General features: G+C 64.8%; 1 protein-coding gene across 2 annotated transcripts; it reads right to left on the bottom strand.

Moving 5' to 3' along the window:
* Nucleotides 1-130: 130 nt before the first annotated feature.
* On the bottom strand, nt 131-25,534 carry ARHGAP45 (Rho GTPase activating protein 45). Of its 2 annotated transcripts, none has more exons than XM_064469670.1 (23): nt 24,456-24,784; nt 22,726-23,056; nt 20,824-20,967; nt 19,616-19,700; nt 19,074-19,146; nt 18,498-18,576; nt 17,995-18,132; nt 17,691-17,755; nt 17,055-17,165; nt 16,326-16,406; nt 15,902-16,081; nt 15,528-15,665; nt 15,044-15,234; nt 14,558-14,718; nt 14,065-14,142; nt 13,535-13,636; nt 12,983-13,146; nt 12,064-12,252; nt 11,546-11,683; nt 4,258-4,496; nt 3,710-3,971; nt 3,129-3,228; nt 131-2,944 (listed from the first exon to the last, which is right to left on the bottom strand). In XM_064469670.1, exons 1-23 carry the CDS (start codon nt 24,582-24,584, stop codon nt 2,553-2,555), a joined length of 3,570 nt encoding a protein of 1,189 aa, XP_064325740.1. In that variant the 5' UTR covers nt 24,585-24,784; the 3' UTR covers nt 131-2,552. The 2 variants fall into 2 exon arrangements, with proteins under 2 accessions (XP_064325740.1, XP_064325741.1); XM_064469671.1 differs by lacking the exon at nt 24,456-24,784 and adding an exon at nt 25,285-25,534 and having other exon boundaries at nt 132-2,944.
* Nucleotides 25,535-25,917: the final 383 nt, after the last annotated feature.

Raw genomic sequence — 25,917 nt, 5'->3', positions numbered from 1 at the left:
GTTCTACCCTCCGGCCCTCGCTTTGAGACCTTGGTGCTCAGATACTGTGATGGAGAGTTGCTTATTACCCCCCAGCCGCCTTCATTTTAATCTCTTCTGGGTCTCTTGAGGGTTTTTAAACTTCAGTTTACTTGCTAGAAGTACTTGGAGCACTTCCTTACCGTGCTTAGCCCCCTGCAGCCATGGGCGTGCGAGTCTGGAAGACTCTGATTTCCAGGACAGACACGGGTTGGAACACATTGATTTTATTTTTTCTCCTTTTTTTTTTTTGAAGCATGTCAATCTGAACACAGCAAAAACATAACACAGCTTCGTACAGCAGAACAGGCATCTCTTAACAAACACGCTTTACTTTTTACACGCTGAATTAATACACAAATAGAAGGGTGCCGTTACCATGTGAAGCTCAAGCGTAGCTTTTCTCCCTTCCCTCACTCGCATTCACTGTCATCCATCCTCGCAAACACACGTGGTACCGCCCGTGGTAGCAGTGCTGTAGCAAGAGAGGACGGTCGGCCTCGTTCCTCTTGCTACCGTGGAAATGACCTGCCGGAAAAATCCAACCGTCCTGTTGAAGAGCTGCGGAACAGACTGTCTCACAGGAATCTCGAGCTCTTCTTTGGCTCAGTTATAAACCATTTAGCTGCAAATTAACTTTGGTTTTTGTGTACCTTTAACCTACTACGCCGAGATGCGTTTCCAGGTAGTCTCGGAGAGCTCTGGGAGCTGTGAAGCCCAGGCCCCCCGCCCCCGTGCTGGAGGCTGATCCGCTGAGGGGCCAAACGCCTGGCTGGCGGCCCGGTTCTGCGGTGACGAGGTGCGCGTAACCCTCCCGACGCCGCTCGGCGTATCTTCGGCTGCAGCATCGCTCCCGCGTGGCTTCCCTGGCCGGAGATCTGCCTCTGCCTTGCCCCTCGCTGTCCCGCTGCGGCGGATGCTCCTCGGAGCCGGAGCGGCGAGGCCTGACGCGTGAGCGCGCAGACCGCGAGGTCCAGCATCCCGCCGAGGAAGGGTCTGGCTAATTATTAGAAAAAAAAACAAAACCCTTCAATTTGTGCAATTTCTTAGGAGCTGTGGGCTGCAGCTTGCTTGTGTGTGAGGTGCCCTCGCGCACCCGCCCCTGGCCGGGAGCTCTTGGTCCTTGCTCGTCGTGCGCCCTCCCGGGCCGAGGGTCCAGCTCAGTGGTGAGGGCTTTCAGCTCTTTCAAAGCTTAAAATCTACTTTCGTTTCTCTATGCTTCAGTGCAGAAAAGTCTTGTAGCTTTAAACAAGATACTTTGGCTGGTCTCGTTTAACCCTTTAAGTTCCTTTGCCAGCAGAGGTAGTGGATTCACGTTGAAAAGTTATCTCTTCTCAAAAAAAGAAGAAAAGCCTCTTACACTGGCAGGGGCTGGACTCGATTCGGGCCGTGGCGGTCCTGAGGAGGAGGAATCTCCCCTTGGTGACCTGCTCTCTCGGGGCCAGCTGGAAGAGCAAAGGTATAGTCCTGGCCTCGCAGCTTAGATTTTTGTGACCGAACGCCTATAAACCCCCCCACCCCCACCCCAAGAAATCAGGCAATGCTCAGGGCCCTGCAGCCAGGAAATCCTCTCCCCAGAGCTTGCTCGCAGCCCGCGGGTTGCTCTTTGCACGGCTCCTGCCAAGGAGAAAAAGCGCCCATCAGTAGAAGCAGCGACGCAAACCTTGTCAGCCGCGCCGGGAAAGGCACCTCGCGGGTGCTGCTTGGAGGTGCTGAGGCGGTAAATCCCTGGCTGGACTTTGGGTGTCTGGTACAGTCAGTTACGGACGATAAATGTGCCCTGCGGGGCCTGGCAAAGGGTGCAGCCGCGGCCCTAAAGCCGAGGCCGGCTCTGTGCGAGACGGTGCGGGTGGCTTTTGCCCGGCTATGCCGAACCCAGCGCTCCTCTGGCCATGTCGTCCCTTCCCGCTGAGCTGTTCCCCGGGCCGGCAGAGCCAGCCTGCGCGCGCGGCGCTCGGCGGCGTCCGTCTGTCCGTGCAGCGCCTCTGCCTCGCTGCAGTGCGCTTCTCCTGCCCGCTGCTGGGGACGCTCCCGACGTCCCCTCCCGGCAGCCTCGTCTCAGCCGCAGCCAGCGAGGATGATCAGCTGCTTTGACTCTCCTGTCTCAATTTCTGCAGTTGAGGCGCGGGATTAGGGAGCGCGGCAAAAACTAAGCCCGTGACCTGGCGCGGGCACGGCAGAGCCCTGGGTTCCTTCCCAGCCTGGAACAACAAGCGAAGGGGCTGCCCGGCTTCAGCTCCTTCCCAAATGTGCGTTGTGGGCTGCTGGGATGAGCAGAGGCTCCCTGCAGCCGCGGCAGACTGACCCGATTTTCCCCGCCGAGGGGCTCCGGCGTTTTGTGTGAAAGCTCCAGCCACGAACCGGCGCGGACTTGCCTGCAGCTGACACACCGAACCCCCCGCGCTGCCCGTGGCTCCGCGCTGCCCCTCCCCACCCCTCGACATCACAGCTTTACAAGTTATTACACCCAGGTAGTTTCTGGGTTTTTGTCCCTTTGCCCCGTCCCAGCGCCCGCAGTACTTTTGTTCCGTGGCTTAGATAAAGCGGGGCTGCTGCTCGCGGCCGCCTCGGCAGCTGGCTGCCAGATGCCGGGCAGCGGCAGGCACGGATGCGTTGTTGGACTGGTTTGTGTTGTAGTCCGTGTCGGCGGTGGAAAGGCGTCTCTCAGGGTATTCTTCTGCATCGCTTTGCTCTTCCCCCCGGGGGCTGCGGCAGCAGGGAGCGGCGCTCTCGGCGTCTGACTGGCCCATGCTGCAGCTCCGGCTCCGCTGCCCCTCGCTCCCGTCATCGCAGAACTGAGCTTCGTCGGTGCTGGTCTCGCTCTCCTGCTTCGCTAGCTGGGTCCGTGGGCCCCCGTCCGCGGCGGTCAGCAGCTCCCCGCTGTCCTCCAGCTCGGAGTCGGAGTCAGCGAAGCGGTCGCCAGACCCTGCGGGACGGAGGGAGCCCTGCGTTACGCTCTCGCCCAGCACCACGGCACCAGCAGGAGCTTTGTTCAACAAACTTGTGGTCTTCAGGACAGGGCTTTGTGTTATCGCCACTAGTGACATACCTCGTACCTCCCGGGAGACCTGTGCCCGCCGGGGAGGAGCCGCCGGCTGCCTTTCACTTACCTGCGAATGAGTCGGTGCTGTAATCCAAATTCCCCTTCTCTGAAGGCAGCTCTAGGTAGGGGACACTGCCGGGAGGAGCTGCGGGCGAGCCTGCGCCGGCCTGGGAGAAAGAGGTGCGGCGGTGAGGGCGTGGAGGAGCAGAAAACCCTCATTTGCTGAGAAATGGTTCCAGAAATCTCATTGTGGAGAAACCCAACTTGTTGTCCTGGTGTAAAAGCGTGTAGGCTCCGTCCTCCCACCCCCTGCCTCTCACCTACTGAAACGGTTCTTTTGGGGCAGAAAATGACTCGCAAGTGGAGTGGGGATGCGCGTGGGGATGTGAAAAAGCAAGGTGGGTTTTCTAGGAGAAGGGCGTTGGCCAGACCCGTACCATCGTGTGGCACGGCTGGGGTGGGGACGCCACTGGTGTGATCCGCAGGGCAGAGCGCGAGCCCGGGGCACCGTTCGGGGGGGGGGGCGGGGGGCGTGAGGGCTGCAGGAGGCTCTGCCCCGGCTGCTCTGCTCCGGGTTGCAAGCGCAGGCAGGTTCTCCTGGCAGGCTTCGCATCCCCTGAGGGCGCTCCCTTCCCCGGAGACTCCTACCAGGTCAGAGCGGCTGGACACCTCCTCCTTGCTGTCCGTGGCGTATTTGCTGGGGTCGCCCAGCGCCGCGGTCTCCTTGTTCTCAAAGATGGTCGAATAGAAGATGATGAGCGCCTCGATGATGCGAGCTTGGTGGGGATAGTCAACCAGCGAGGACAAGGAAATAGTGGCATCCGTGGGCCTTGGGCGCATCAGTGTTGGCCCAAAGACAATGCCCAGGTTGCTTGAGGTCATCTTGTTGTCCTGTTCCACTTCCACGATCCTGGGGAGGAGGAGGAGGAGCCCGTGAGAGCAAGCAGGGAGAAGGGACGGGTGGGCAGCGAGGGCTTGGCCAGCCCGGCGCATCCAGGCTGGAGGAGAGGCTGGTCTGGCAGCACAGGGCTCCCCTCTCGCGGCACACACGAGCTTGGTGAGCAGCAGAGTAGCTGCGGCCACAGCTCTACCTCCCCGCTCCTGGGTCCAGTGGGGAGCTGGGCTTACCTTCCCGCTCTAGGGAAGAAGGGGAGGGTGCCCCAACACCGCATGGGCTCTCGACCTGCCCTTCTCACCTCCTCAGGTGCTGCAGGAGGTACTGGAGCGTGGCCATGTTCTCCCAGGGGAGCTCCTTCAGCAGCTCCTTCAGCTTCAGCACCAGGTTCACCACCACCTTGTCCGTGTCGGCTCCTTTGTCCACCAGCTCAGGGCCCCCTTTCCCGCTCTTGCCCTTGGCCTCGCCGCCCTGTAAGCTCTCCTTGGCCAGGCCCATCAGCTCGTTGTACATGCGGAAGGGCATAATGGGCTCCGGCAGCTGCAAGCAAGAACAGGGGAGGTGGGTGCCGGAGACCCGTGCCTCCCGGTCCCGGGGGGCAACGCTCACCCCCCTCCCTGAGACCTAGACCTGCCCAGCGCTGTTGAGCTGAGGAAACCCGGGGCCTTTCTACAGCAAGGAAACATCCCCAGTGCTTGCAGAGCGCGCTACCCAGAAGGTAACGTTTGTTTATCCATCTCCTGAAGCCTGTAAATCCAGCCTCGTTTGCCCTGGCCAATGAGTACCTGTGAAGTTCAAGCAAAAAGCAGCGTTTGATCGACCCGTGGGTGCTGTCTGCTGGACAGGCCCCTCCGGGTCAAGGCTAAAGGATTCCCTTTCTTCCCTGGAAAAGCCCTGGCCCGGGGTGGGCACGGCCGGTTCCCCAGCGGACAGGAGGTGGTTAGAGGGAGGACGGGAATAAAAGAGGACAGGAATGAATTTTTCTGGGGGCGGAGAAGGCAGGATGTAATCGGTGTAGCCTGCAGCAAAGGTGGGGCTGTGGCTGGGTGAAAACTCAGGCTTTGAAGTTTCTATGAAGCCTCCAGAGCAGCATGTTAACTAATTGGTGGTTTTGCATGGCTGGCAATGTTTTCAGAGTGCCTTGAACAGAGGGTTTCGGGATAGGCTGCCTCTCACAGCAGAGCGGGTTCCCTCCAGCCCAGCACTCTTACGGAGGGACTTTAACCCCATTTCTCTGCAGCGAGATGTTGGATCGTGGCTCAGGACTGACTACTCCACTCTATCCCCTCCGCTTTTCTTTGCGGAAACCGCAGAGGCAATCCAAAGCCCTTCCCTCTGAGCAGGGGACCCAGGGACAAGGCTCCCTCCTTGAGCTGAGCCCAATTCTCAAGTCAAAGCACAGGAGCCCTTCTGCAGAGTCAGACCAGCCCTCAGGAAAGGCGGCACTAAAGAGTTAAGTGGTGAGGCTGCAGCGCAGATGAGCTGCTTCCTCTCCCTCTGTCCTGTGGTGCCTCGTTGGAGGATGTGGGTGATGCCGTTTGCACTGCCAGTTTTCACTTGGCGTGTTGGTGTTTGCTGGGGGTAGAGAAGTGCTGTGAGCCAAGGGGCACAGCTCCCGGCTGAGCCCACCACAGGGTGACCCGAGGGGCACAGCTCCCGGCTGAGCCCACCGCAGGGTGACCCGAGGGGCACAGCTCCCGGCTGAGCCCACCGCAGGGCGACCCGAGGGGCACAGCACCCGGCTGAGCCCACCGCAGGGTGACCCGAGGGGCACAGCTCCCGGCTGAGCCCACCACAGGGTGACCCGAGGGGCACAGCTCCCGGCTGAGCCCACCGCAGGGTGACCCGAGGGGCACAGGGCTCCTGGCTGAGCCCACCGCAGGGTGACCCGAGGGGCACAGGGCTCCCGGCTGAGCCCACCACAGGGTGACCCGAGGGGCACAGGGCTCCGGGCTGAGCCCACCACAGGGTGACCCGAGGGGCACAGCTCCCGGCTGAGCCCACCACAGGGTGACCCGAGGGGCACAGCTCCCGGCTGAGCCCACCGCAGGGTGACCCGAGGGGCACAGCTCCCGGCTGAGCCCACCGCAGGGTGACCCGAGGGGCACAGCACCCAGCTGAGCCCACCGCAGGGTGACCCGAGGGGCACAGGGCACCCGGCTGAGCCCACCGCAGGGTGACCCGAGGGGCACAGCTCCCGGCTGAGCCCACCGCAGGGTGACCTGAGGGGCACAGCTCCCGGCTGAGCCCACCGCAGGGTGACCCGAGGGGCACAGGGCACCCGGCTGAGCCCACCGCAGGGTGACCCGAGGGGCACAGGGCTCCTGGCTGAGCCCACCGCAGGGTGACCCGAGGGGCACAGCACCCGACTGAGCCCACCGCATGGTGACCCGAGGGGCACAGCACCCAGCTGAGCCCACCGCAGGGTGACCCGAGGGGCACAGGGCTCCTGGCTGAGCCCACCGCAGGGTGACCCGAGGGGCACAGCACCCAGCTGAGCCCACCGCAGGGTGACCCGAGGGGCACAGCACCCGGCTGAGCCCACCGCAGGGTGACCCGAGGGGCACAGGGCTCCTGGCTGAGCCCACCGCAGGGTGACCCGAGGGGCACAGGGCTCCTGGCTGAGCCCACTGCAGGGTGACCCGAGGGGCACAGCACCCGGCTGAGCCCACCGCAGGGTGACCCGAGGGGCACAGGGCTCCTGGCTGAGCCCACCGCAGGGTGACCCGAGGGGCACAGGGCTCCGGGCTGAGCCCACCGCAGGGTGACCCGAGGGGCACAGCACCCGGCTGAGCCCACCGCAGGGTGACCCGAGGGGCACAGGGCTCCTGGCTGAGCCCACCGCAGGGTGACCCGAGGGGCACAGGGCTCCGGGCTGAGCCCACCGCAGGGTGACCCGAGGGGCACAGCTCCCGGCTGAGCCCACCGCAGGGTGACCCGAGGGGCACAGCACCCGGCTGAGCCCACCGCAGGGTGACCCGAGGGGCACAGGGCACCCGGCTGAGCCCACCGCAGGGTGACCCGAGGGGCACAGCACCCGGCTGAGCCCACCGCAGGGCGACCCGAGGGGCACAGCACCTGGCTGAGCCCACCGCAGGGTGACCCGAGGGGCACAGGGCACCCGGCTGAGCCCACCGCAGGGTGACCCGAGGGGCACAGGGCTCCTGGCTGAGCCCACCGCAGGGTGACCCGAGGGGCACAGGGCTCCTGGCTGAGCCCACCGCAGGGTGACCCAAGGGGCACAGGGCTCCGGGCTGAGCCCACCGCAGGGTGACCCGAGGGGCACAGCACCCGGCTGAGCCCACCGCAGGGCGACCCGAGGGGCACAGCACCCGGCTGAGCCCACCGCAGGGTGACCCGAGGGGCACAGCACCCGGCTGAGCCCACCGCAGGGTGACCCGAGGGGCACAGGGCTCCGGGCTGAGCCCACCGCAGGGTGACCCGAGGGGCACAGCTCCCGGCTGAGCCCACCGCAGGGCGACCCGAGGGGCACAGCTCCCGGCTGAGCCCACCGCAGGGTGACCCGAGGGGCACAGCACCCGGCTGAGCCCAACGCAGGGCGACCCGAGGGGCACAGGGCACCCGGCTGAGCCCACCGCAGGGTGACCCGAGGGGCACAGGGCACCCGGCTGAGCCCACCGCAGGGTGACCCGAGGGGCACAGGGCACCCGGCTGAGCCCACCGCAGGGTGACCCGAGGGGCACAGGGCTCCTGGCTGAGCCCCCCGCAGGGTGACCCGAGGGGCACAGCTCCCGGCTGAGCCCACCGCAGGGTGACCCGAGGGGCACAGGGCTCCTGGCTGAGCCCACCGCAGGGTGACCCGAGGGGCACAGGGCACCCGGCTGAGCCCACCGCAGGGTGACCCGAGGGGCACAGGGCACCCGGCTGAGCCCACTGCAGGGCGACCCGAGGGCACAGCACCCGGCTGAGCCCACCGCAGGGCAACCCGAGGGGCACAGGGCACCCGGCTGAGCCCACCGCAGGGTGACCCGAGGGGCACAGCACCCGGCTGAGCCCACCGCATGGTGACCCGAGGGGCACAGCACCCAGCTGAGCCCACCGCAGGGTGACCCGAGGGGCACAGGGCTCCTGGCTGAGCCCACCACAGGGTGACCCGAGGGGCACAGCACCCAGCTGAGCCCACCGCAGGGTGACCCGAGGGGCACAGGGCTCCTGGCTGAGCCCACCACAGGGTGACCCGAGGGGCACAGCACCCAGCTGAGCCCACCGCAGGGTGACCCGAGGGGCACAGCTCCCGGCTGAGCCCACCGCAGGGTGACCCGAGGGGCACAGGGCTCCTGGCTGAGCCCACCGCAGGGTGACCCAAGGGGCACAGGGCTCCGGGCTGAGCCCACCGCAGGGTGACCCGAGGGGCACAGCACCCGGCTGAGCCCACCGCAGGGTGACCCGAGGGGCACAGCACCCGGCTGAGCCCTCCGCAGGGTGACCCGAGGGGCACAGGGCTCCTGGCTGAGCCCACCGCAGGGTGACCCGAGGGGCACAGCTCCCGGCTGAGCCCACCGCAGGGTGACCCGAGGGGCACAGCACCCGGCTGAGCCCACCGCAGGGTGACCCGAGGGGCACAGCACCCGGCTGAGCCCAACGCAGGGCGACCCGAGGGGCACAGGGCACCCGGCTGAGCCCACCGCAGGGTGACCCGAGGGGCACAGGGCACCCGGCTGAGACCACCGCAGGGTGACCCGAGGGGCACAGGGCACCCGGCTGAGCCCACCGCAGGGTGACCCGAGGGGCACAGGGCTCCTGGCTGAGCCCCCCGCAGGGTGACCCGAGGGGCACAGCTCCCGGCTGAGCCCACCGCAGGGTGACCCGAGGGGCACAGGGCTCCTGGCTGAGCCCACCGCAGGGTGACCCGAGGGGCACAGGGCACCCGGCTGAGCCCACCGCAGGGTGACCTGAGGGGCACAGGGCACCCGGCTGAGCCCACCGCAGGGTGACCCGAGGGGCACAGGGCACCCGGCTGAGCCCACTGCAGGGCGACCCGAGGGCACAGCACCCGGCTGAGCCCACCGCAGGGCGACCCGAGGGGCACAGGGCACCCGGCTGAGCCCACCACAGGGTGACCCGAGGGGCACAGCACCCGGCTGAGCCCACCGCAGGGTGACCCGAGAGGCACAGCTCCCGGCTGAGCCCACCGCAGGGTGACCCGAGGGGCACAGGGCTCCTGGCTGAGCCCACCGCAGGGTGACCCGAGGGGCACAGGGCTCCGGGCTGAGCCCACCGCAGGGTGACCCGAGGGGCACAGCACCCGGCTGAGCCCACCGCAGGGTGACCCGAGGGGCACAGGGCACCCGGCTGAGCCCACCGCAGGGCAACCCGAGGGGCACAGGGCACCCGGCTGAGCCCACCGCAGGGTGACCCGAGGGGCACAGGGCTCCTGGCTGAGCCCACCGCAGGGTGACCCGAGGGGCACAGCTCCCGGCTGAGCCCACCGCAGGGTGACCCGAGGGGCACAGGGCTCCTGGCTGAGCCCACCGCAGGGTGACCCGAGGGGCACAGCTCCCGGCTGAGCCCACCGCAGGGTGACCCGAGGGGCACAGGGCTCCTGGCTGAGCCCACCGCAGGGTGACCCGAGGGGCACAGCACCCGGCTGAGCCCACCGCAGGGCGACCCGAGGGGCACAGCACCCGGCTGAGCCCACCGCAGGGTGACCCGAGGGGCACAGGGCACCCGGCTGAGCCCACCGCAGGGTGACCCGAGGGGCACAGGGCACCCGGCTGAGCCCACCGCAGGGTGACCCGAGGGGCACAGGGCACCCGGCTGAGCCCACCGCAGGGTGACCCGAGGGGCACAGCACCCGGCTGAGCCCACCGCAGGGCGACCCGAGGGGCACAGCTCCCGGCTGAGCCCACCGCAGGGTGACCCGAGGGGCACAGCACCCGGCTGAGCCCACCGCAGGGCAACCCGAGGGGCACAGGGCACCCGGCTGAGCCCACCGCAGGGTGACCCGAGGGGCACAGCACCCGGCTGAGCCCACCGCAGGGTGACCCGAGGGGCACAGCACCCGGCTGAGCCCACCGCAGGGCAACCCGAGGGGCACAGGGCACCCGGCTGAGCCCACCGCAGGGTGACCCGAGGGGCACAGGGCTCCCGGCTGAGCCCACCGCAGGGCGACCCGAGGGGCACAGGGCACCCGGCTGAGCCCACTGCAGGGCGACCCGAGGGGCACAGCACCCGGCTGAGCCCACCGCAGGGTGACCCGAGGGGCACAGCACCTGGCTGAGCCCACCGCAGGGTGACCCGAGGGGCACAGGGCTCCGGGCTGAGCCCACCGCAGGGTGACCCGAGGGGCACAGCACCCGGCTGAGCCCACCGCAGGGTGACCCGAGGGGCACAGGGCTCCCGGCTGAGCCCACCGCAGGGTGACCCGAGGGGCACAGCACCCGGCTGAGCCCACCGCAGGGTGACCCGAGGGGCACAGCACCCGGCTGAGCCCACCGCAGGGTGACCCGAGGGGCACAGCACCCGGCTGAGCCCACCGCGGGGCGACCCGAGGGGCACAGCACCCGGCTGAGCCCACCGCAGGGTGACCCGAGGGGCACAGCACCCGGCTGAGCCCACCGCAGGGTGACCCGAGGGGCACAGGGCTCCCGGCTGAGCCCACCGCAGGGTGACCCGAGGGGCACAGCACCCGGCTGAGCCCACCGCAGGGTGACCCGAGGGGCACAGCACCCGGCTGAGCCCACCGCAGGGTGACCCGAGGGGCACAGCACCCGGCTGAGCCCACCGCGGGGCGACCCGAGGGGCACAGCACCCGGCTGAGCCCACCGCAGGGTGACCCGAGGGGCACAGCACCCGGCTGAGCCCTCCGCAGGGTGACCCGAGGGGCACAGGGCTCCTGGCTGAGCCCACCGCAGGGTGACCCGAGGGGCACAGCACCCGGCTGAGCCCTCCGCATGGTGACCCGAGGGGCACAGGGCTCCGGGCTGAGCCCACCGCAGGGTGACCCGAGGGGCACAGGGCTCCTGGCTGAGCCCACCGCAGGGTGACCCGAGGGGCACAGCACCCGGCTGAGCCCTCCGCAGGGTGACCCGAGGGGCACAGCACTGCTCAGGGGGATGCGAGCTCATCCCTGGGTCTGCCATGCGGAGCGACCTTTGCTGGGTCGCTTCCCATTTTGTGTACCTGGTTCCCCAAATTGCAAGGGGGGGGAGGGCTGGGTGCTTCTGCATCTTGCTTTTCTGCAGATAGAAATGCCGCTGCTGCAGCAGTGGAGGAGCCACGCGAAGCGATGGCGGGTGGGTTGCGCGAGGGCTCCCCCAGAGCAGGAAACCCGCAGGCAGCTCGGAGGAGGCACGGCGTGAGTGCTCTTCCCCACTCATGCACATGGTCCCATCTCCAGCGCCGATCCGCTCCCAGCTGGGAGGGACCCCTCCCACCACCCACCACCCACCACCCACCACCCACCACCCACCACCCACGCTGCCCTACAGTTATTAAGCCCAGTTGGCACAGAATTACTCCTGCCAGGGGTGACTCGGCGAAGCCAGGTTTGTTTTGGGAGGTTGGTTGGTTCTTCTGGCCACCTCTCCCCTGCTCCCCCCCAGCAGAAGGTACCACCAGCGCCTCACCTGTCTCAGGTAGAGCTTCAAGACGTTGCTGATATCATGAGGGGAGGCCTGGGACAGCTCCACCAGCTCCTTCCCATTCTCAAATGCCTGGCAAAGCTTCTCCACGCGGGTCTTCACACCATTAACTCGGTAGATGCCCTGTGAAAGAGAGGGAAGCGGAGCTGAAGTGAGGAGAGATGCTTCTCTTCATGTTTTCATGAGATAGTGAGCTTCTAGCTCCCACCCTCGCCTTTTGGGGCTGGAAATCCCTCTGGGAAGTTGTTCTGGGACACCCCCTTCCAGCTCAGACGTTACTGTCATTCCTGTTTCATAGGAAAGAGGGGGGACAAGAGAAGTGAGTTTCAAAGGTCAGAGTTTGGGGTATCAGGGCCAAGTTCATCACCTGGGACTTTCTGGCTTCCTGCCTCCAGTAATCTGAAAAACAAGTCTGCTGGGTTTCGTGCCAAGGCAGAAGAACATTTCAAGAGAAGGCAGCTGAGCCAGCTTAGCTGGAGAAGAGGGAAGAGAGAGTGCGTCACCTTGGTTTTCAGTGCCCGCTTCTCAATCTCAGAAATGCACTTCTTGATGATGAAGGGAATGCCATCCGAGCTACTCTGAGAAGCCTTCGTGAAGTCTTGCCCAAAAAGCTGCAGCTTCCCTTGGAGTTTCTTGTGCCCGCACTGGATGGCCAAGGTTTCCAGACACTTCTTGTGGCAGGCCAGGTAGCACTGGAAAACACAGGGGAGTGCACGGAGGTGGGAGACAGCTGTGGGGGAGGTGGAAGGGCAGCCGCTGAGAGACACCAGGCAGCCCTCAGGCAGCAAGGAGCTCGCGGAGCAGACCGGCAGACGGGAAAAATGCCTTTCTCGGAGACACCGCAGGACCAATGCAAAGCTCAGGGACCCCCTCCCCAAAGTGGCACAAGGCAGATGTTTTGAGCAGTGTGTTCCCATGGGCTGCTGCTGGTCAAGTCACTGGGGATCACGTCTTCTAACAGTGCAGCCAGCCTCTCTCTGCATGGGGTCAAGCCCTCCTTAGCCCTGGGAATGACTGGCCTGGCTCAGAGGGACAGACCCCAGTCCTAGAACTGGAGAAAAAAGCAGCAGCAGCCAGAAATGTCTTCCTAAACACAGGTTAGAGCTGTGCTAATGTAGTCCCGCCCCAAAGTTCGTGCTGGCACCTCGGCTTCCACAGGGAACTTAGACCTCCTGGCTGCGGTTACACCCCTGGTTTGGCCCGCAGGTGTGTCAGGGGCCCTGGCTGGGTTTCTACAGCAAACCTGAGACACCCAGGCAAAAAGCTGCAGCGCACCGTGCTGCTGCAGAGCGTGTGGCTGTCATCTGAGGACAGAGTCAATCACAGGACCGTATGCAGGTAGCGGTGAGGTCACCCTGTTCGTGGGACGTATCCTCCATCGGCTCCACCACTGAGCTCTCTTCCCACTCCTCCCAGCCTTACCTCCTCGCATTCTGCTCCCTGGAAGTAAACGTAGCTGTTGCACTCCCGACACTTGGAAGGGGTCCGGAGCTTCCTCAGCCGATGAGTCTGGGCAGCCTTGGATAAGCCAACGTTTCGGAAGGGCCCTGTTGGAGCCGTCATCTCTGGTGTGATCCCGTTGATGCCTATGAGCAGAACAGAAAGCAATACAGCTACATCCCGGCTCCTGAGGAGGTAAGGTTAGGCAAAGCTTGAGCAGAGGGGTCAGGTCACGGAGCACACAACCAGCTGGATGCGCTAGTTCTTTAGCAACGCTGCAGATAACCTGTACTCCGAGGAGTACAGCCCTAGCTCAGCTCGGCTGTTCCCACTGGTTTGAGCAGAGCTCATCCCTTGGTGAAGGAAACGCTCTTGGGCTCCTCGTGGGGCCACCGTCAGGAGGCAAAAGCCCAGCAGTTGTTCAGTTTACCTCCAGAACTACTGAATTTGGGAAAAGTCAATGGGCAGTTAGCTTTGCCACGGTGCGTGGGTGCACAGCAGGAGCGCTGCGTCACCTCCCGCGCCGTCACGTACTCTGCTCGAAGGGGGTGGCGTTCTCATCCTTCTCTTCGAGCTCTTCGCTGGAGGACATGGTGCCGTTGGAAGACAACCGCTGGAGTTTATGGCTGAATTCACCTGGCAAAAGGAAACCCACAAGGCAGTGAGATTACTGGCAGAGCTGTTTCCCTTCTGAGTGCGCTCTGGTGCTTGTGGCTGATCCCTACAGCGAGCAGCCGTGTGCCTTGCGCGGCTGGGGCAGCTCGCTCCGGGGAGAATGGGAAACTGGGAGCTAGAAGGGGCTGTGTGTGCCCGTACAGTGCCTCGCAGCGAAGCAGGCTGCGGGCAGAGTAGTGGTCCCTCGTCCCACCCCATCCCACCCCATCTCCATCCCACCCCATCCCATCGGAGACTGGGATCAGAGCAGTTGTTTACAACACAGTGTTATTACAAGGCAGACCAGAGAGAGAAAGCGACAGGACCTGCCTCACGCCAGCGCTCTGGTTTTAGGCTGACTGTGTTAGAAGGGGAAGGACTGCCTGCCCTGGGCTGTTCTCAGCATCTACCTGCGTTTGAATCCAGGCTGCTGTCAGCTTCAGTGATGGAGGTTGGCCAGGATTTGTGGACCTGGTGTCCCCTCCCACCTGCAGAGGAAAACACATAGTCCATCTGAGATTGCTTCCTGCGTTCAGGAGAGAAACACGGGAGAAGAGCCTAGACCCTGGGGGACGCTTAAATTACTGAAGGAAGCTGCGTGGCTTCCTGGTGACAGGCTGGTGAAGGGGGCGGTGGGGTTGTGATGCCTTCACTAACACACCCAGCAAGGGAAAGAAGAGATGGGAAGATGGAGAATGGTCTGTTAGGTAGCACTAGCAATAGCAAAAAACACCCATGGATCTGATTTTGTGTCCATCAGGAAATTCAAGGCTTCCAGCCTGTCCTACTCCCTCGGTCCCCATGGAGGTCCTGCTTTGCTCCTGGCCGGGGGGAGGCCGCAGGCTGCTGCGAGCGGTGCCGTGGGGACGGCGAGGCAGAGGCTGCCCTCTGCTCCGGGCTCACCTCTCCGCTCAGCCACCGCAGCCCCGCTTTGCTGCTCCTTGGCTCCCGCTCCTCCTTCCGAGACGGACCCGTCCTTGGGCAGCCCAGCCCCGTCAGGGCCAGCGCTCGTGGAGAAGTCGTTGGCGTTGAAGCTGCCTTTCCGTGTCCGAGTAAAGGGGGACCTGGTGGGCAGAAAGAAGGAGGAAAGGGAATGTCTGAGTGGACGAGGAGGAAGGACACTTGAAAACCTTATTCATGGCTGCTGTCGACCCGTCTTGGGATTTCCAGTCCTCTGTCTTAGACACTAGATAGCCTGCCTCATCCATCGGAGGATGCGAGAGGAATTCCCACTGCCCCCGCCCCAGCTTTCCCAGCAGCAGCTGCCTTCGGGCACACTGGAAGCATGCTGGTTTCTGTGGGGAACCATAGTGCCAGACCAGGGGGAGGCTGCCAGTGACAGAGATGATGACTGTAAAACAGCAACGATTTCCCCCTCTCCCTTCCTACCAGGCGTTTTGTGACACGTAGGGCTCGAAGTCGTACTGGATGTCAGGTTCATCCCCTCGCTGCAGCTGCTTGACGTGAGAGGCATATTGCTGCCCAGGGTCGTAGAGCTTGCTGCTCTCGCACAGTGTCTGGAAGTTGACGGGCAGTGGAGCCGTCTGCATGTGCATGATCTGGTAGAAGGAGATTGTGGCCTAAAAATAACACAGAGAAAATCAGACGTGAGCTTTGTGAGGTGACATACAAGGCAAGGAGCTCCAGGTTAGAGGAGAAACCAGGAGTACAGGGCGGTGCTTGGTCTGCAGCCTTGAGCCTTGGCTTTTCAGAGCACAAGGGAGTGAAGAGAGCTCTGCATCCACCTGGACCTCACCTGAAGTAGGAGGAGCTGAGCCAGGTGTGCTGGGGAGGCAGCTCTGAACCTCTCCAGAGCAGCGCTCGGCCACCCCGCTGCCCTGGGGGCCTTCCCAAGCAAGCAAGCCCCACTCACCGTCTTGATGACCTGGTCACTCTGTTTGATCAGTTCGTGGATCTGCCGCAAGGAGTTCACCTTGGTGTCCTCCAGCTCCTGCTTCTGGGTATTTGCATCCGCAACACAGGTCCGATATGTGGCCATCGCCTCTTCTGCCTGGGAGTGGGGACAGCGAGAGGTGGAAGCAGTTCGTAGGTAAAGGGAGCGGGGAGAGCAGCTCTCTGCGCTTGGACCCCTTTCCTCCAGGCATTCCCGCGCCGCGTCCAAGTTTCCGCGGGGAGCCCGGTTCAGCCCACTTAGCCCAGGGCTGCCGCTGTACTGGGACAGCAAGGAGTGAGAAGATGCTTGCCAGGCAGATGCTCAGCCAGAGTCCAGAGCCGTTGTGTTCCTACCTTGTTCTTGGCTTCCTCTTCCAGCCGCCTCTTCTTGTCCAGGGTTTTGGTGGTGATGCTGCTGGTGGTGTTCTGCTGCTCTTCTTCTGCTTTCACTGCCATGTACTTGGCCTTGTCGTGCTCCTCGCTGCGCTGCATGTATATCTGCCTGGCCTTGCGCAGGTTGACCTCTGCCTCTTGCTGCCGGTGACAACAGTGACCCAGGGTGAGGCGTGAACTCCGCGAGGGGATCCTTATCCCCCACGAGCTCGGGGCCCCTTCCCTGGCCCTGCGCCCCGTGTTTCTCCAGCGTCCCCCAGCATAGCAGAGGCTACTGGAGAGGGGCAAGATGTCCAGCATCCTCAGAGGGGTACGTGTCACGGGGGTGCTCCAGACTGGGCTTGGGGAGCGCAAACCCAGCCCGCGCTGTGTGGCTGTTACTCACCAGCTTCCTCTGCGCCCGGTGCCACTGCTCCTTGATGTCCTTCCTCCGTTTCTCATGTTCAAGGCGTCTCAGCGTCAGCGGCTGAATCAGGAGGGAGAAACAACCCCCACGGCGGTCTGAGCCGAACGCTCGCTGCCCTTCCCTTTGCAAAAGGCTTTGCAAGGAGAAGTTCCCTGTGGTGGTTGTTATCATTCCCCAGCACATCTGGGCTCAGTTACAGGGAGGGTTTGTGTCACGGACAAAAATCTGCAGCCTGGGAAGTGCCAGACGCAGTTTCCCTCCAGACTGAGCTAAGCAAGGGCCACCCTCTGCAACGACAGGACATCAGTTCCCTCCCTGGCAAACAGCTCCGAGAGCGGCTGTCCCTGGGAGATGGGCGCAGCTTGGTCTGGGCTGGCGGGGGGACGCGGGAATGCAGAGAGGCCTCGGATGAGGCGCAGATCGATCAGGAGGTGCTGTTTGATTTGCCAGGCTTAGGGGGGTTTCTCCTAGACCCGGTATCTAACCCCTCAAAGGACCCGGCAACGGGCTGAGAGCTTGGGCTCACTGATGCGCTGAGGCCGGAGCGAAGCTGGGGAACGCTGAGCCCGAGCAGTGGCCCAGCCAAGCAGCAACTGGATTCCAGTTTCTGAAAGAGCTGCCTGTGGCAGAAGGACTAAGGAGCCACCAGCCTCCCTCGCTGCCCCGCCGCCGGGGAAGACCCTTCTGAGACGGCCTTCATCCTCTCACCTGGAGGAAGGTTTGGTTCTGCAGGGTGATGGCAGCCTGCAGGACCGACGTCCCGTGCTCCATATCCTGCTCCAGGGCCAGCAGGTAGATGGACAGGAAAGGCATGTTGGTCTGAGAAACGAGACAACGCACGACCCTGAGCCCCAGCACCTCAGCGTCAACCGAAGGAGACGCATCCTTCGGTGCTGCGTTTGGGGAAGAAGAGCGAGAGGCTCGGCTTGGCTGCCTGCGACGGGTAAAAGCCCCGTCTTGGACTGAGACAGGGTGGTCACAGGCTGCCGAAAGACTGCTTGGAGGGGGCTGGAACGGCCCCGCGGTGTTGCTGCCCGGTGCCTGGGCTCGAGAGCAGGGGCTGGGGCACGTCTGGTGCCTGAGCCTCCCCAGGCTCTCCCTGCCGGCACAGCCGGCAGGGCCGGAGCAGAAACATCGGCCACCAACGGAGGAGCTTTTGCAGGGTCTCAGCATTACCCTTTGCTTTGGTTTGGATGCATGAATTTTGCCAAGCAAAGAGCTTTGGAGAACTGCTCCCTTGTTCTCCTGGGCTAACAGCCGGGTCACACCAAACAAGCTCTCCAGGGCTCCTGCTACAGCCCGACAGCCCGGGCGCCGGGTGGCTTTAGGCACATGCGGACTCACCTCCTGACTGATGGTTTGCTTGCAGCTGTTTGCCATCTTCTGAAGCCCTTTGGCAAACTCCATCTCTGGAAGAAAAAGGTTGGAAGTGAGAAGGTATATGAGACACCAGGATTTCCCTGCTGATTGGGTTCCTTTTGAAAAATAAATTAAGATCTTCAGGAATGAGGTTCAGCACTGCCCTTGCAATGTGTGACGCCCTCAGCCTCGTGCACGTGATGGTAGAGGACCTCGACCTGCTCTGATGCTGTTCGAGGAGTTCAGCCCCGCGCCGGAGAGGACCCGCCCGCCATCCTCCCCGTCTCACCCAGCGTGGTCCTCTTCTCCAGGTAGCAGATGAGGTCCTTCATGTACTTGGAGATGTTTTTGGCATACTGGAGGGCAGCATCCACCCCCCCCTCGCAGCGCTGCAGCATCACGTCCACTTCCTCGGCAGGAGGGCGGCCTGCGATGGGACGAGCGGGAAGGTGGGGAGAGAAAGAGAGAGACGCTGAATGTGCTGCCGCCTCTGCATTCACTGACACGCTCCCTCCAAATGCCTTCGAGCTCCCAGGGACACTGGAGCAGCAGGGAAAACCCCAGGACAGCCTGGCTCACCCCTGCAAGCTCCGTGAGCTTTCAGTGCAGACCTCCCCGTGTCTGTGCCGGCATCGTGCTGTGCTGGTGTCCTGCTGGCCCCCGGTGCCAGCAGCAGCTCTGCTGCCTTTTCCCAGCCGAGGAGCCGTGTGTGGCTCAGAACCGTGGCTGAGCAGACCGGCTGGCCGGGAAACCCACCACCCCAAATGCTGCACCCAGGGTCTGCCTGCTTACCTGTGTCATAGCTTTCCACACCCGAAGGCATGCTCTCTCCTCCAGGCCCGGGGATCCCCCCGTAGAGGCTCTCTATAGTCTTTGGATTGGGAAAGAAAAGGGGCTGATCAGAGACAAGGAAGGGGAATAGTTGGAGGGGCTGGTGGATGGGGGGAGGCAGAAACCCGGAGCTGCTGGAGCCTTTCTGCTGTTGCTGGAAGTCTCCCGTGCCCAGCCAGTGGCCCTACGGGAAGGCCAGGAGCTAACGGGAACGTCACTGGAGAAATACATCGCTCTGCGCACACACCAGACCAGGGCAGAGCTAAGGAGAGCAGCCAGAGCCCTGTTTTCTGCCTCTGTTGAAAGAGCTGCTCCATCCCTTCCCAAAGCCACCTTGCCCTTTGGATCGAGCTGCCAAGTGGCTTTTTCCCTCCTTGGGATGGTGGTGAGGGCAGGAGCAAGGAGGCAAAGCCTACACACAGCTGCGAGGGGCTTGGAGGTGAGCTGGGAATCCCACATCTGGGGCCGGGGGCTCAGCCCCTTCTGGAGCCGGGTCTGAGCGCGCCGGCGCATCCCGAGACCCCGGGCATCACTCACCTGGTTCTGGTCGCTGGGTGGGATGGAGAGGATGGTGCTGCTGTCCACCTCCCCCATGAGGAACTCGGACACGCTGTGACAAGAGGAATACGCCTGGGCTCAGCGAAAGGAGGGCGGGCGGTGACAAGCAGGGCTGTCACCCAGCAGCACCCGACCCACGTCTGAGGCAAGGGCCAGGGCAGTCGGAGCTGCAGTACTGGTTTCAGTGGGGGTCAGCTCAGCTCCATGTGGTGAGGTCTTGGTAATTCAGGTGGAGGAGCAGAGCTTGGCCCAGCACTGAAGAGGGGCCGGGAGATGGAACCTATGGGCTCGAGCAGGCTTTGGGGTCCTTCCTTGCTGCTGGAGGAATTGCAGGAGGAGTGAACCTGCCATTCCTGTGGGGTCTCTCCGGTCCCCAAACCGCCCCCCAAACCAGCTGCCACTGTGGGGCTGTGCATGGGCAAGGGCACAGGGCGAGGGGTGGAGCTGTGTCCTGGCTGGTGGGGGCAATGGGGTGCATCGGGGGACCTTCTCCAGGGGGTGGCTGGCCAAAAGTCCCTTACGTGCTGCTGAAGGACACCGCGATGGTCTCCACGGCCTTCTCGAACTCCCGCTTGTCCGTCTCATTGTTGGATTCGTAATGGAAACCTGGAAACGAGGAAATGTGGGAGCCCTGTCACTGCGAGCGCCCGTCCCTGTCTCAGGCAGGAGAAGGACCTGCCGGTCTCAGCCCTGCGGTGGGGCTGGGGCTGGGTCAGGGTCTGGCTTGGGGGAGCGGTGGGGACGAGAGGACTGTCCCAAGGCTGATGGACTTTCTCTAGTGCAGCGCAGTGTCTCTGCCACCCCGTTTCTCCCAGGACTGACTTCCCTGACATCACTTGGCTCATGTTTCTCTTTATTCCCGTTCCCCAGGGCTGCTGGAAAAGTGCTGCTGATTGTGGACCCGTTCCACTGCCTCCCCTGTCTTACAGCACCTGCAGAGACCCCTGCTCTGAGGTGGGATGGCTTCCTCCAGGAGGGCTCTTGCCCACAGCCGAAAGAGGAACCACTGGCGGCAGCGGGAGCCAGCACAGACGGAGCTTGGCAGACGCCCAGGCCAAGGGATGCTCGTGGCGCCTTCGCCGGCAGCCAGGGCTTCTGGGCAGACCCTGGCGCCTCTCGGGTCGGCTCCTCTGGGGTGCCGGGGCCGGAGAGCTGGGCCCCACCGCTGCGGCGAGGGGCTGGGATCTCCCACCTCTGCCCGTGGATGTGGGCAGCCTGAACTCGCTCCATCCCTGCCCCGTGGGGGGCCAGCCCTGCAACAGACCTCCTGCCCCCCGCCACGAGGCTTCCTGTCCCCTTGCGGTTGCTGTTCGGTGTCCAGGAAGCAGCGCGGTGACGCAGAGTGTTGTGCTCTGCCTGCGGTTAGCACAGCCGGCTCCCTCCCCGCTGGTGTCACTGCGAGCAGTGGTGCCCTGGCAGGATCTGGGCTCCACAGACCACGCTTTTATAAACACGAGGTGCTGCCAGGAGCGGGAGCCGATTATTTAAGTTTTTTTCCTGTGGCCGTGCTTGGAAACCCCCAGGCAGGGACCTGCGCTCTCTCATTTCTGACACTACATCATCCTTAAGACCGAAACACAGCAAGCGAGCAGTCGATGCTTTCGCCCTCTCCGCCTCTCCGTGGGGCAGCTCCGCTTCCAGCAGCCCTGCCACGGGCTCCCCAGCCCCTACACGTCCTGGCATGGAGCAGGAGGGGAGCGGGACAGAGCTCCCAGCCCCAGTCTCTCACCCTTGACTTTGGAGATGAGGGTCCCGGCGGCTGTCAGGGTCTCCAGGGTGTTGAGCAGTGGGTACTTGTTGATGACCTGGCGCAGGATGCGCAGGGTTTCGCCCAGGCACTCGTGGGCCAGCGGCCGCTGCGGCTCCTTGGGGTCTGCAAGAGAGGGGGGCTGAAGCACTGCCCCACATCCCTGCCCTGTGTCCCTGCCCTCCGGAGTCTTCCATCCATCCCCTGCCAGCCACATCCAGGGCAGGATCCTGCCAGGCTCCCAGACCGTGCAGCCCATTCCCTTGGCTTTGGGGCTCCCAGGGACTGGTGTGGCCTCATCCCGCTTGTCCAGCGCCTCCCCAGCCTTCCCCTTCCATCCCCACCGTGGCTAAACCAGCCGGCGTGTCCCCTGCCCGGCACAGCGGCGGGCCTGGGGCAGCCTGACCTTTTAGGCATTTTTTCCTCAGTAGTAACTTTTTCCCTTGAAAGCGGTTTGGGAATGTCCTCCTCATTTCCTTCCCTTCCTCCCCACCGGATGGGCGCTCCCGGCTGCCGGGAGAGACGCGGTGGGTCTGTCCTGCCACCGTGCCCCGTCCAGCTGGGCTCGCTGTGTCCTGTGGGGTCCGTCCCCGGGAACCAACCCCTCCATGGGCTCCAGCTGCCAGCCCAGGGGTCCGGCCCTGCTCCCCACCAGCCCAGTGCTGGGGCTGGGGCTTGGGGCTGGGCACTGGCAGCCTTGTTAGGAGGTGAGGAGCCTCCCGTAGGGAAGTGCTGGGATGGGAGCCTGGCACCCGCTGCCCAGCCGGGCAAACCCCCCTCCCTGTCCCAGCCCCCAGCTCGGGGTCGGGAAGGGGTTTCCTCTGCTTCCTCCCCCATTTCCCAGGCCCCTTCCAGAGTGGGAAGTGGGGAGATCAGTGGGGCTGGGAATGGGGCTAGGAATGGGGCTGGATGGGTGCTGAGGAGAGCCGGACTCTCCAAAATTATGGCTGCATCCCGCAGGTCAGCCCCAACCTCTCCCTGTCTCTTTGCCAGCTTGGGGATGGCTCTGTCCTGGTGGTCCTAAACTGGGTCCAGCAATAACTGTGGACCCCAAGCGGGGATGGCAGTGGGATGGTCACTGACCACCTCAGGGATGTTTCCTCCCTATCCTGCAATGCCCAAACCTCTGCAAGGACCTGGAGGCATTTCACCCCCCACGGCTGCCATCCCACCGGCAGCACAGACCCCCAGCCGCGTTCCCACTGGGTCCCACTGAATCCCAGCCATGGATCCGGCCACTGGGGCCATCGGCAGCGGTCCCCCCGGGCTGGGCGCTGCCGTTTTCCACGGTAAGTGGGGATGCGTCAACATGTTTGCAAAACCAGTGCCGAAAACATAGAGTCATGTGACACACCCCCCGCAGCCCCACCTCGCCGCGGGGACCACGAGATCGCTGCCGTTCCCTTCACCTCTGCGGGCAGGGACGCCCGCCTGCGGCCCCGCAGCCCACCCAGCCCCGCACCCACACTGGGGCATCGGCCCCATCCCACTGGCCACCCCGGTGAGGCTGGTGTGGTGGGTCAGGGCCGGGGGCGCGTGCCCGGTGCCCCGTGGGGCTCTGTGGGCCCTGGCAGGCAGCTGGCACCGCTGCGCTGTAAACAGGAAAGCGGGGCGGATGAAAATAGCTCGCAGGCAGGAAGCCGTGTTATCCTGGCTCCGAGCTCCCAGCAACCACCCGTCACCTTCTGCCCATGGCTGCTGCAGCTCTGCACAGTCCCCCTGGGGGTCCCGGTCCCCTCCCGGCCCGGGCAGAGCCCCCCACCCACGGGTCTCATCTGTTCCCAGGGAGGGGATGCTCCTGAGCTGCCCCCGCAGCGGCGGGTGGTTTGGAGCTGTGTGGGCAGCACTGGGGCTGGCGGGAGCCGGGGGCATCCCGGCACTCACCATCGCGCAGCACCACGTCCCGCAGGTTCTCCAGGGCATCAGCGAAGCGCGCCACATCTGTCAGCAGCTGGGAGATGTCCTCCGTGTCGATGAAGAGGCCCTCCCCGCCCTCCATGGGGCTGTAGGACATGGGGGTCTTGTGGCCCTTGGGCACGGCCCTGGGGCCCGCCGGGGTGAGGGGGAAGCCGGCGGCGCTGGCATGGCGGCTGAGGCTGGTGGGGCGCTTGATGGTGCCCACGGTGCTGGGGCTGGTGCTGAGTTTGGAGCTGGCGGGGGGCAGCTCCCCCAGGCTGGAGCTGGGCGTCTCCAGGCAATCCTTGCGGGAGAGGTCCTGGGGAGCAGGGACGAGCGTGAGGCTGCGGCAGGCACGGCCGGGACCCCAGCTTCGGCAGGGAGGGGGCAGTGCCCCAGGACCCCCCATGCCACCAGCTTGGAAGGACAGGCTGTTGTCTGAGGGGCCATGGCCAGACCCTGCAGCTGTGCGGTGCCTCAGTTTCCCCAGTCAGGCACCCTGGCAGAGCCTGGGGGCGATCCTGCCCAGCTGCGGGGTGGGGGTGAGGCGTAGCCCTCCCCACCATTTCCAGACCTTTGGGGATCTCGGGGCAGGGGCTGATGGGGACAGTCTCAGGACCCTGCAGGGCAAAGGCAGCGACTCCACCAGAGAGAAAACAGCAGCAGAGCAGCAGCCGGCAGGGTCTGGGTGCTCCCCTGGCCGTGGCCGCCGTTCCCGCTGTGCCACAGGCAGCCCCCGCAGCTGGCATTGCCCAAGGCTCCCAGGATCCTGGCAGATTAACCGCCCCCAGCACGGGGGTTTCGCAAGAGGCGACGGCTCCAAAACCACAGGCCAGGAGCCGGCTCGGCCCCCCCATCTGCCCACTCACCCCGTGAGCCCCACTAGCCCCCGCCAGCCCCTGTGGGCCCAGGTTTGTCCTGGGGGGGCACATGATGACTGTATGGGGAACACTGTCTTCTCCTCACCAGCACCCACCATGCTGGAGCTCCCCATCCCTAGGGGGCCTGGGGACCCTGGCATGGCCAAACAGCAGCAGGATCTGGCCCCACACACCCCTTCCTCTTTTTCAGCCTGTCCCATGCCCGGGTTGGGCACAGCCCCTGCCCTGCCAGGGATGGGGGCAGGGACAGGGACAGCCCCCAGGCCTCTATCTGGAGACTCAGCAGATATTTGACAGGAGAAGGGACCCCCAATTTCCAGGGGCAGAGTTGCCCCGAGAGAGGGGCTGGTACCGGCACCTTCCAGGGCCGTGCACTGCGTGGGGGCCATGCACCCAGTGAGGGTCCTCACAGCATGGGGAAGGGGCCCGTGGGCACCCTCGTCCCTCCCTCCAGCAGCTCCCATCGGTGATGTCAGGCCGCCAGGTGTGACACGAGCGCGCTGGGTCTCAGCACCCCTGGCCAGGCACTGCCTGCTCTGCTTGGCGGGGCCGGAAGCTGTGTTTGCTACCGACGGGGCAGACACCGAGCGCCTTCCCCTTGGGAGCGACCCAGCAGCATGAGGCTGCCAGGGGCCAGAGCCAGCCGGGCCAGCTCAGCCCCACGCTGCCCCTGGGGCTGGCCAGACAACTGCGGGGCTGCCCAAAAGCCCCCACCCCAAAACGGCTGGGGCCAGCCCAGCCCTTGAGAACCTGTCCCCGTCCCCCGCCCTGGGGTGCAGCGGCCCCGGAGACCCCGGTCCCTCCCCACCGGCGCCTGCGGGGCGCACCCAGCCGTACCGTCAGCCACACGGCGGGCGCGTGGGGCAGCGAGTCCAGGGAGCGTTTGGGCAAGTGGGCTTTACCCGTCCTGCGGCGCCCTGCCGAGTAGGGGCTGTAGCTGTTCCTGCCAGCTGCCCGGCCGAGCATCCCTCCGTCCGCCACCCATAGGCCCCTCTCCCGGGGGGTCGGGGAGCAGGATGGGGGACGGGGATGGGTGCCCCTTGCTAAGGAGCCACGGGCGGGCTCCTGGGCCCCGTCGGCCCTGTCTCACCAGCCTGGTCTCGCCCCATGCTCTGCGGGCTGGGGCACGGGCGCAGCGCAGGCGCAGGGCGGGCAGTGCTGGGGTGCGCAGAGGAGCCCCGGCCGCCAGCCAGCCCCGGGGAGGCAAGGCTCTTCCTCCCGCACCCCTCCAGCGCTGGGGGGGTGCCCGCAAGTAAATAAATGCTTGGCAGAGCGAAGGCACAGGGGCTGTCCAAACCTGGGTGTCCCCTCGATCCCGCCCCTGTCCTCTGGGCAGTTTGGGGGTTTCTCTGCCCTCCCCAAACCCTTGGCCGCAGCCCCACTACCGGGCTGCCCTGCCCTTTGCCACAGCCCCCCGTTTCCCCCCCGGCCCCGCTCACCCTCCTGCCTCCCCAGGCAGCTGCTCTGTCCCCTTCGTCTGGGGCAACATCCCCCCCAGGCCCAGTGAGCAGGGTCCTTCCTCAATTCCCTCCTCCTCCTCGCAGACCCCCTGGCCGTACCCAGGTCCCCTTTCCCAGCCCGTGGCTCTTCCCAGCAGCTCCGTGGGCGCCATGGCCCCAAGGCCCCCATGGCCCTCACCCCGCCGGGGGGGCCGCAGGACACTCACCGGCAGGGTCTGCGGGACGGGGCTTCCTGCCCGGCTCTTCTTGGAGATGGAGGGGGTTTTCATCAACTCCCGCTTCTTCCGGGAGAACATGGTTCCCCGGGGACAGCCGAGCCCCTGCCCTCGGCGGCCCCTGGCTCGGTGTGGCCGCGGTTGCTGGCTGCCAGCACTGGGCTCCTCGCCGCACCGGACAAGTTTGCCGGGGCGAACTGTCAGGAGGGCGCGTGTGACGCCGCCTTATTTCCTCATCGGCTTCGCAGGCGAACCTGAAACAGGAAAAGCCAAATGCACACCCAGGGCGCGAGGCCAGGGGGAAGGGGGACCCCCGCTGCCCCTCGGGGGGTTTGGGCCCAGCCCCAGCCTTGCAGGAGGCAGCAAAGAAGACGCCGGCACTCTCGGAGGTGGCGGGCTTTTGGCAGCCGCTTGCAGGGGGGGTTTGGTGCTGCACCCCACGGCTGCACGGAAGGGTCCGGGGGGCAGAAAGCCCCCCCGCCGTGGGACTGGGGCTGACCCACATGGGACCCCAGGCCTCGGTGGGCTTTACCCTTGTTTGGGGGTGTCTGGCAGTCCAGGGAGGACAAGCCCCGTCCCGCGGTGCATTTGCTGGAGGCCCCCAGTGCGGTGGTGAGTGGGATG

The sequence above is a fragment of the Phalacrocorax carbo genome, chromosome 19 (assembly GCF_963921805.1).
Source record: "Phalacrocorax carbo chromosome 19, bPhaCar2.1, whole genome shotgun sequence".
Taxonomy (NCBI): domain Eukaryota; kingdom Metazoa; phylum Chordata; class Aves; order Suliformes; family Phalacrocoracidae; genus Phalacrocorax; species Phalacrocorax carbo.
The sequence above is the reverse complement of the archived record's forward strand: the minus strand, read 5'-3'. Positions and strand labels throughout refer to the sequence as shown.

What these genes read in the sequence shown, in the direction of transcription:
- ARHGAP45 (XM_064469670.1), bottom strand. Translation starts at nt 24,584, where the DNA reads ATGCTCGGCCGGGCAGCTGGCAGGAACAGCTACAGCCCCTACTCGGCA. An exon ending in AGGGAGCAGAATGCGAGGAG is followed by an intron (nt 12,253 to 12,982) that starts GTAAGGCTGGGA and finishes TGTGTTTTCCAG; the next exon opens with TGCTACCTGGCCTGCCACAA. An exon ending in CTCCTGCAGCACCTGAGGAG is followed by an intron (nt 3,972 to 4,257) that starts GTGAGAAGGGCA and finishes CCTCCTCCCCAG; the next exon opens with GATCGTGGAAGTGGAACAGG.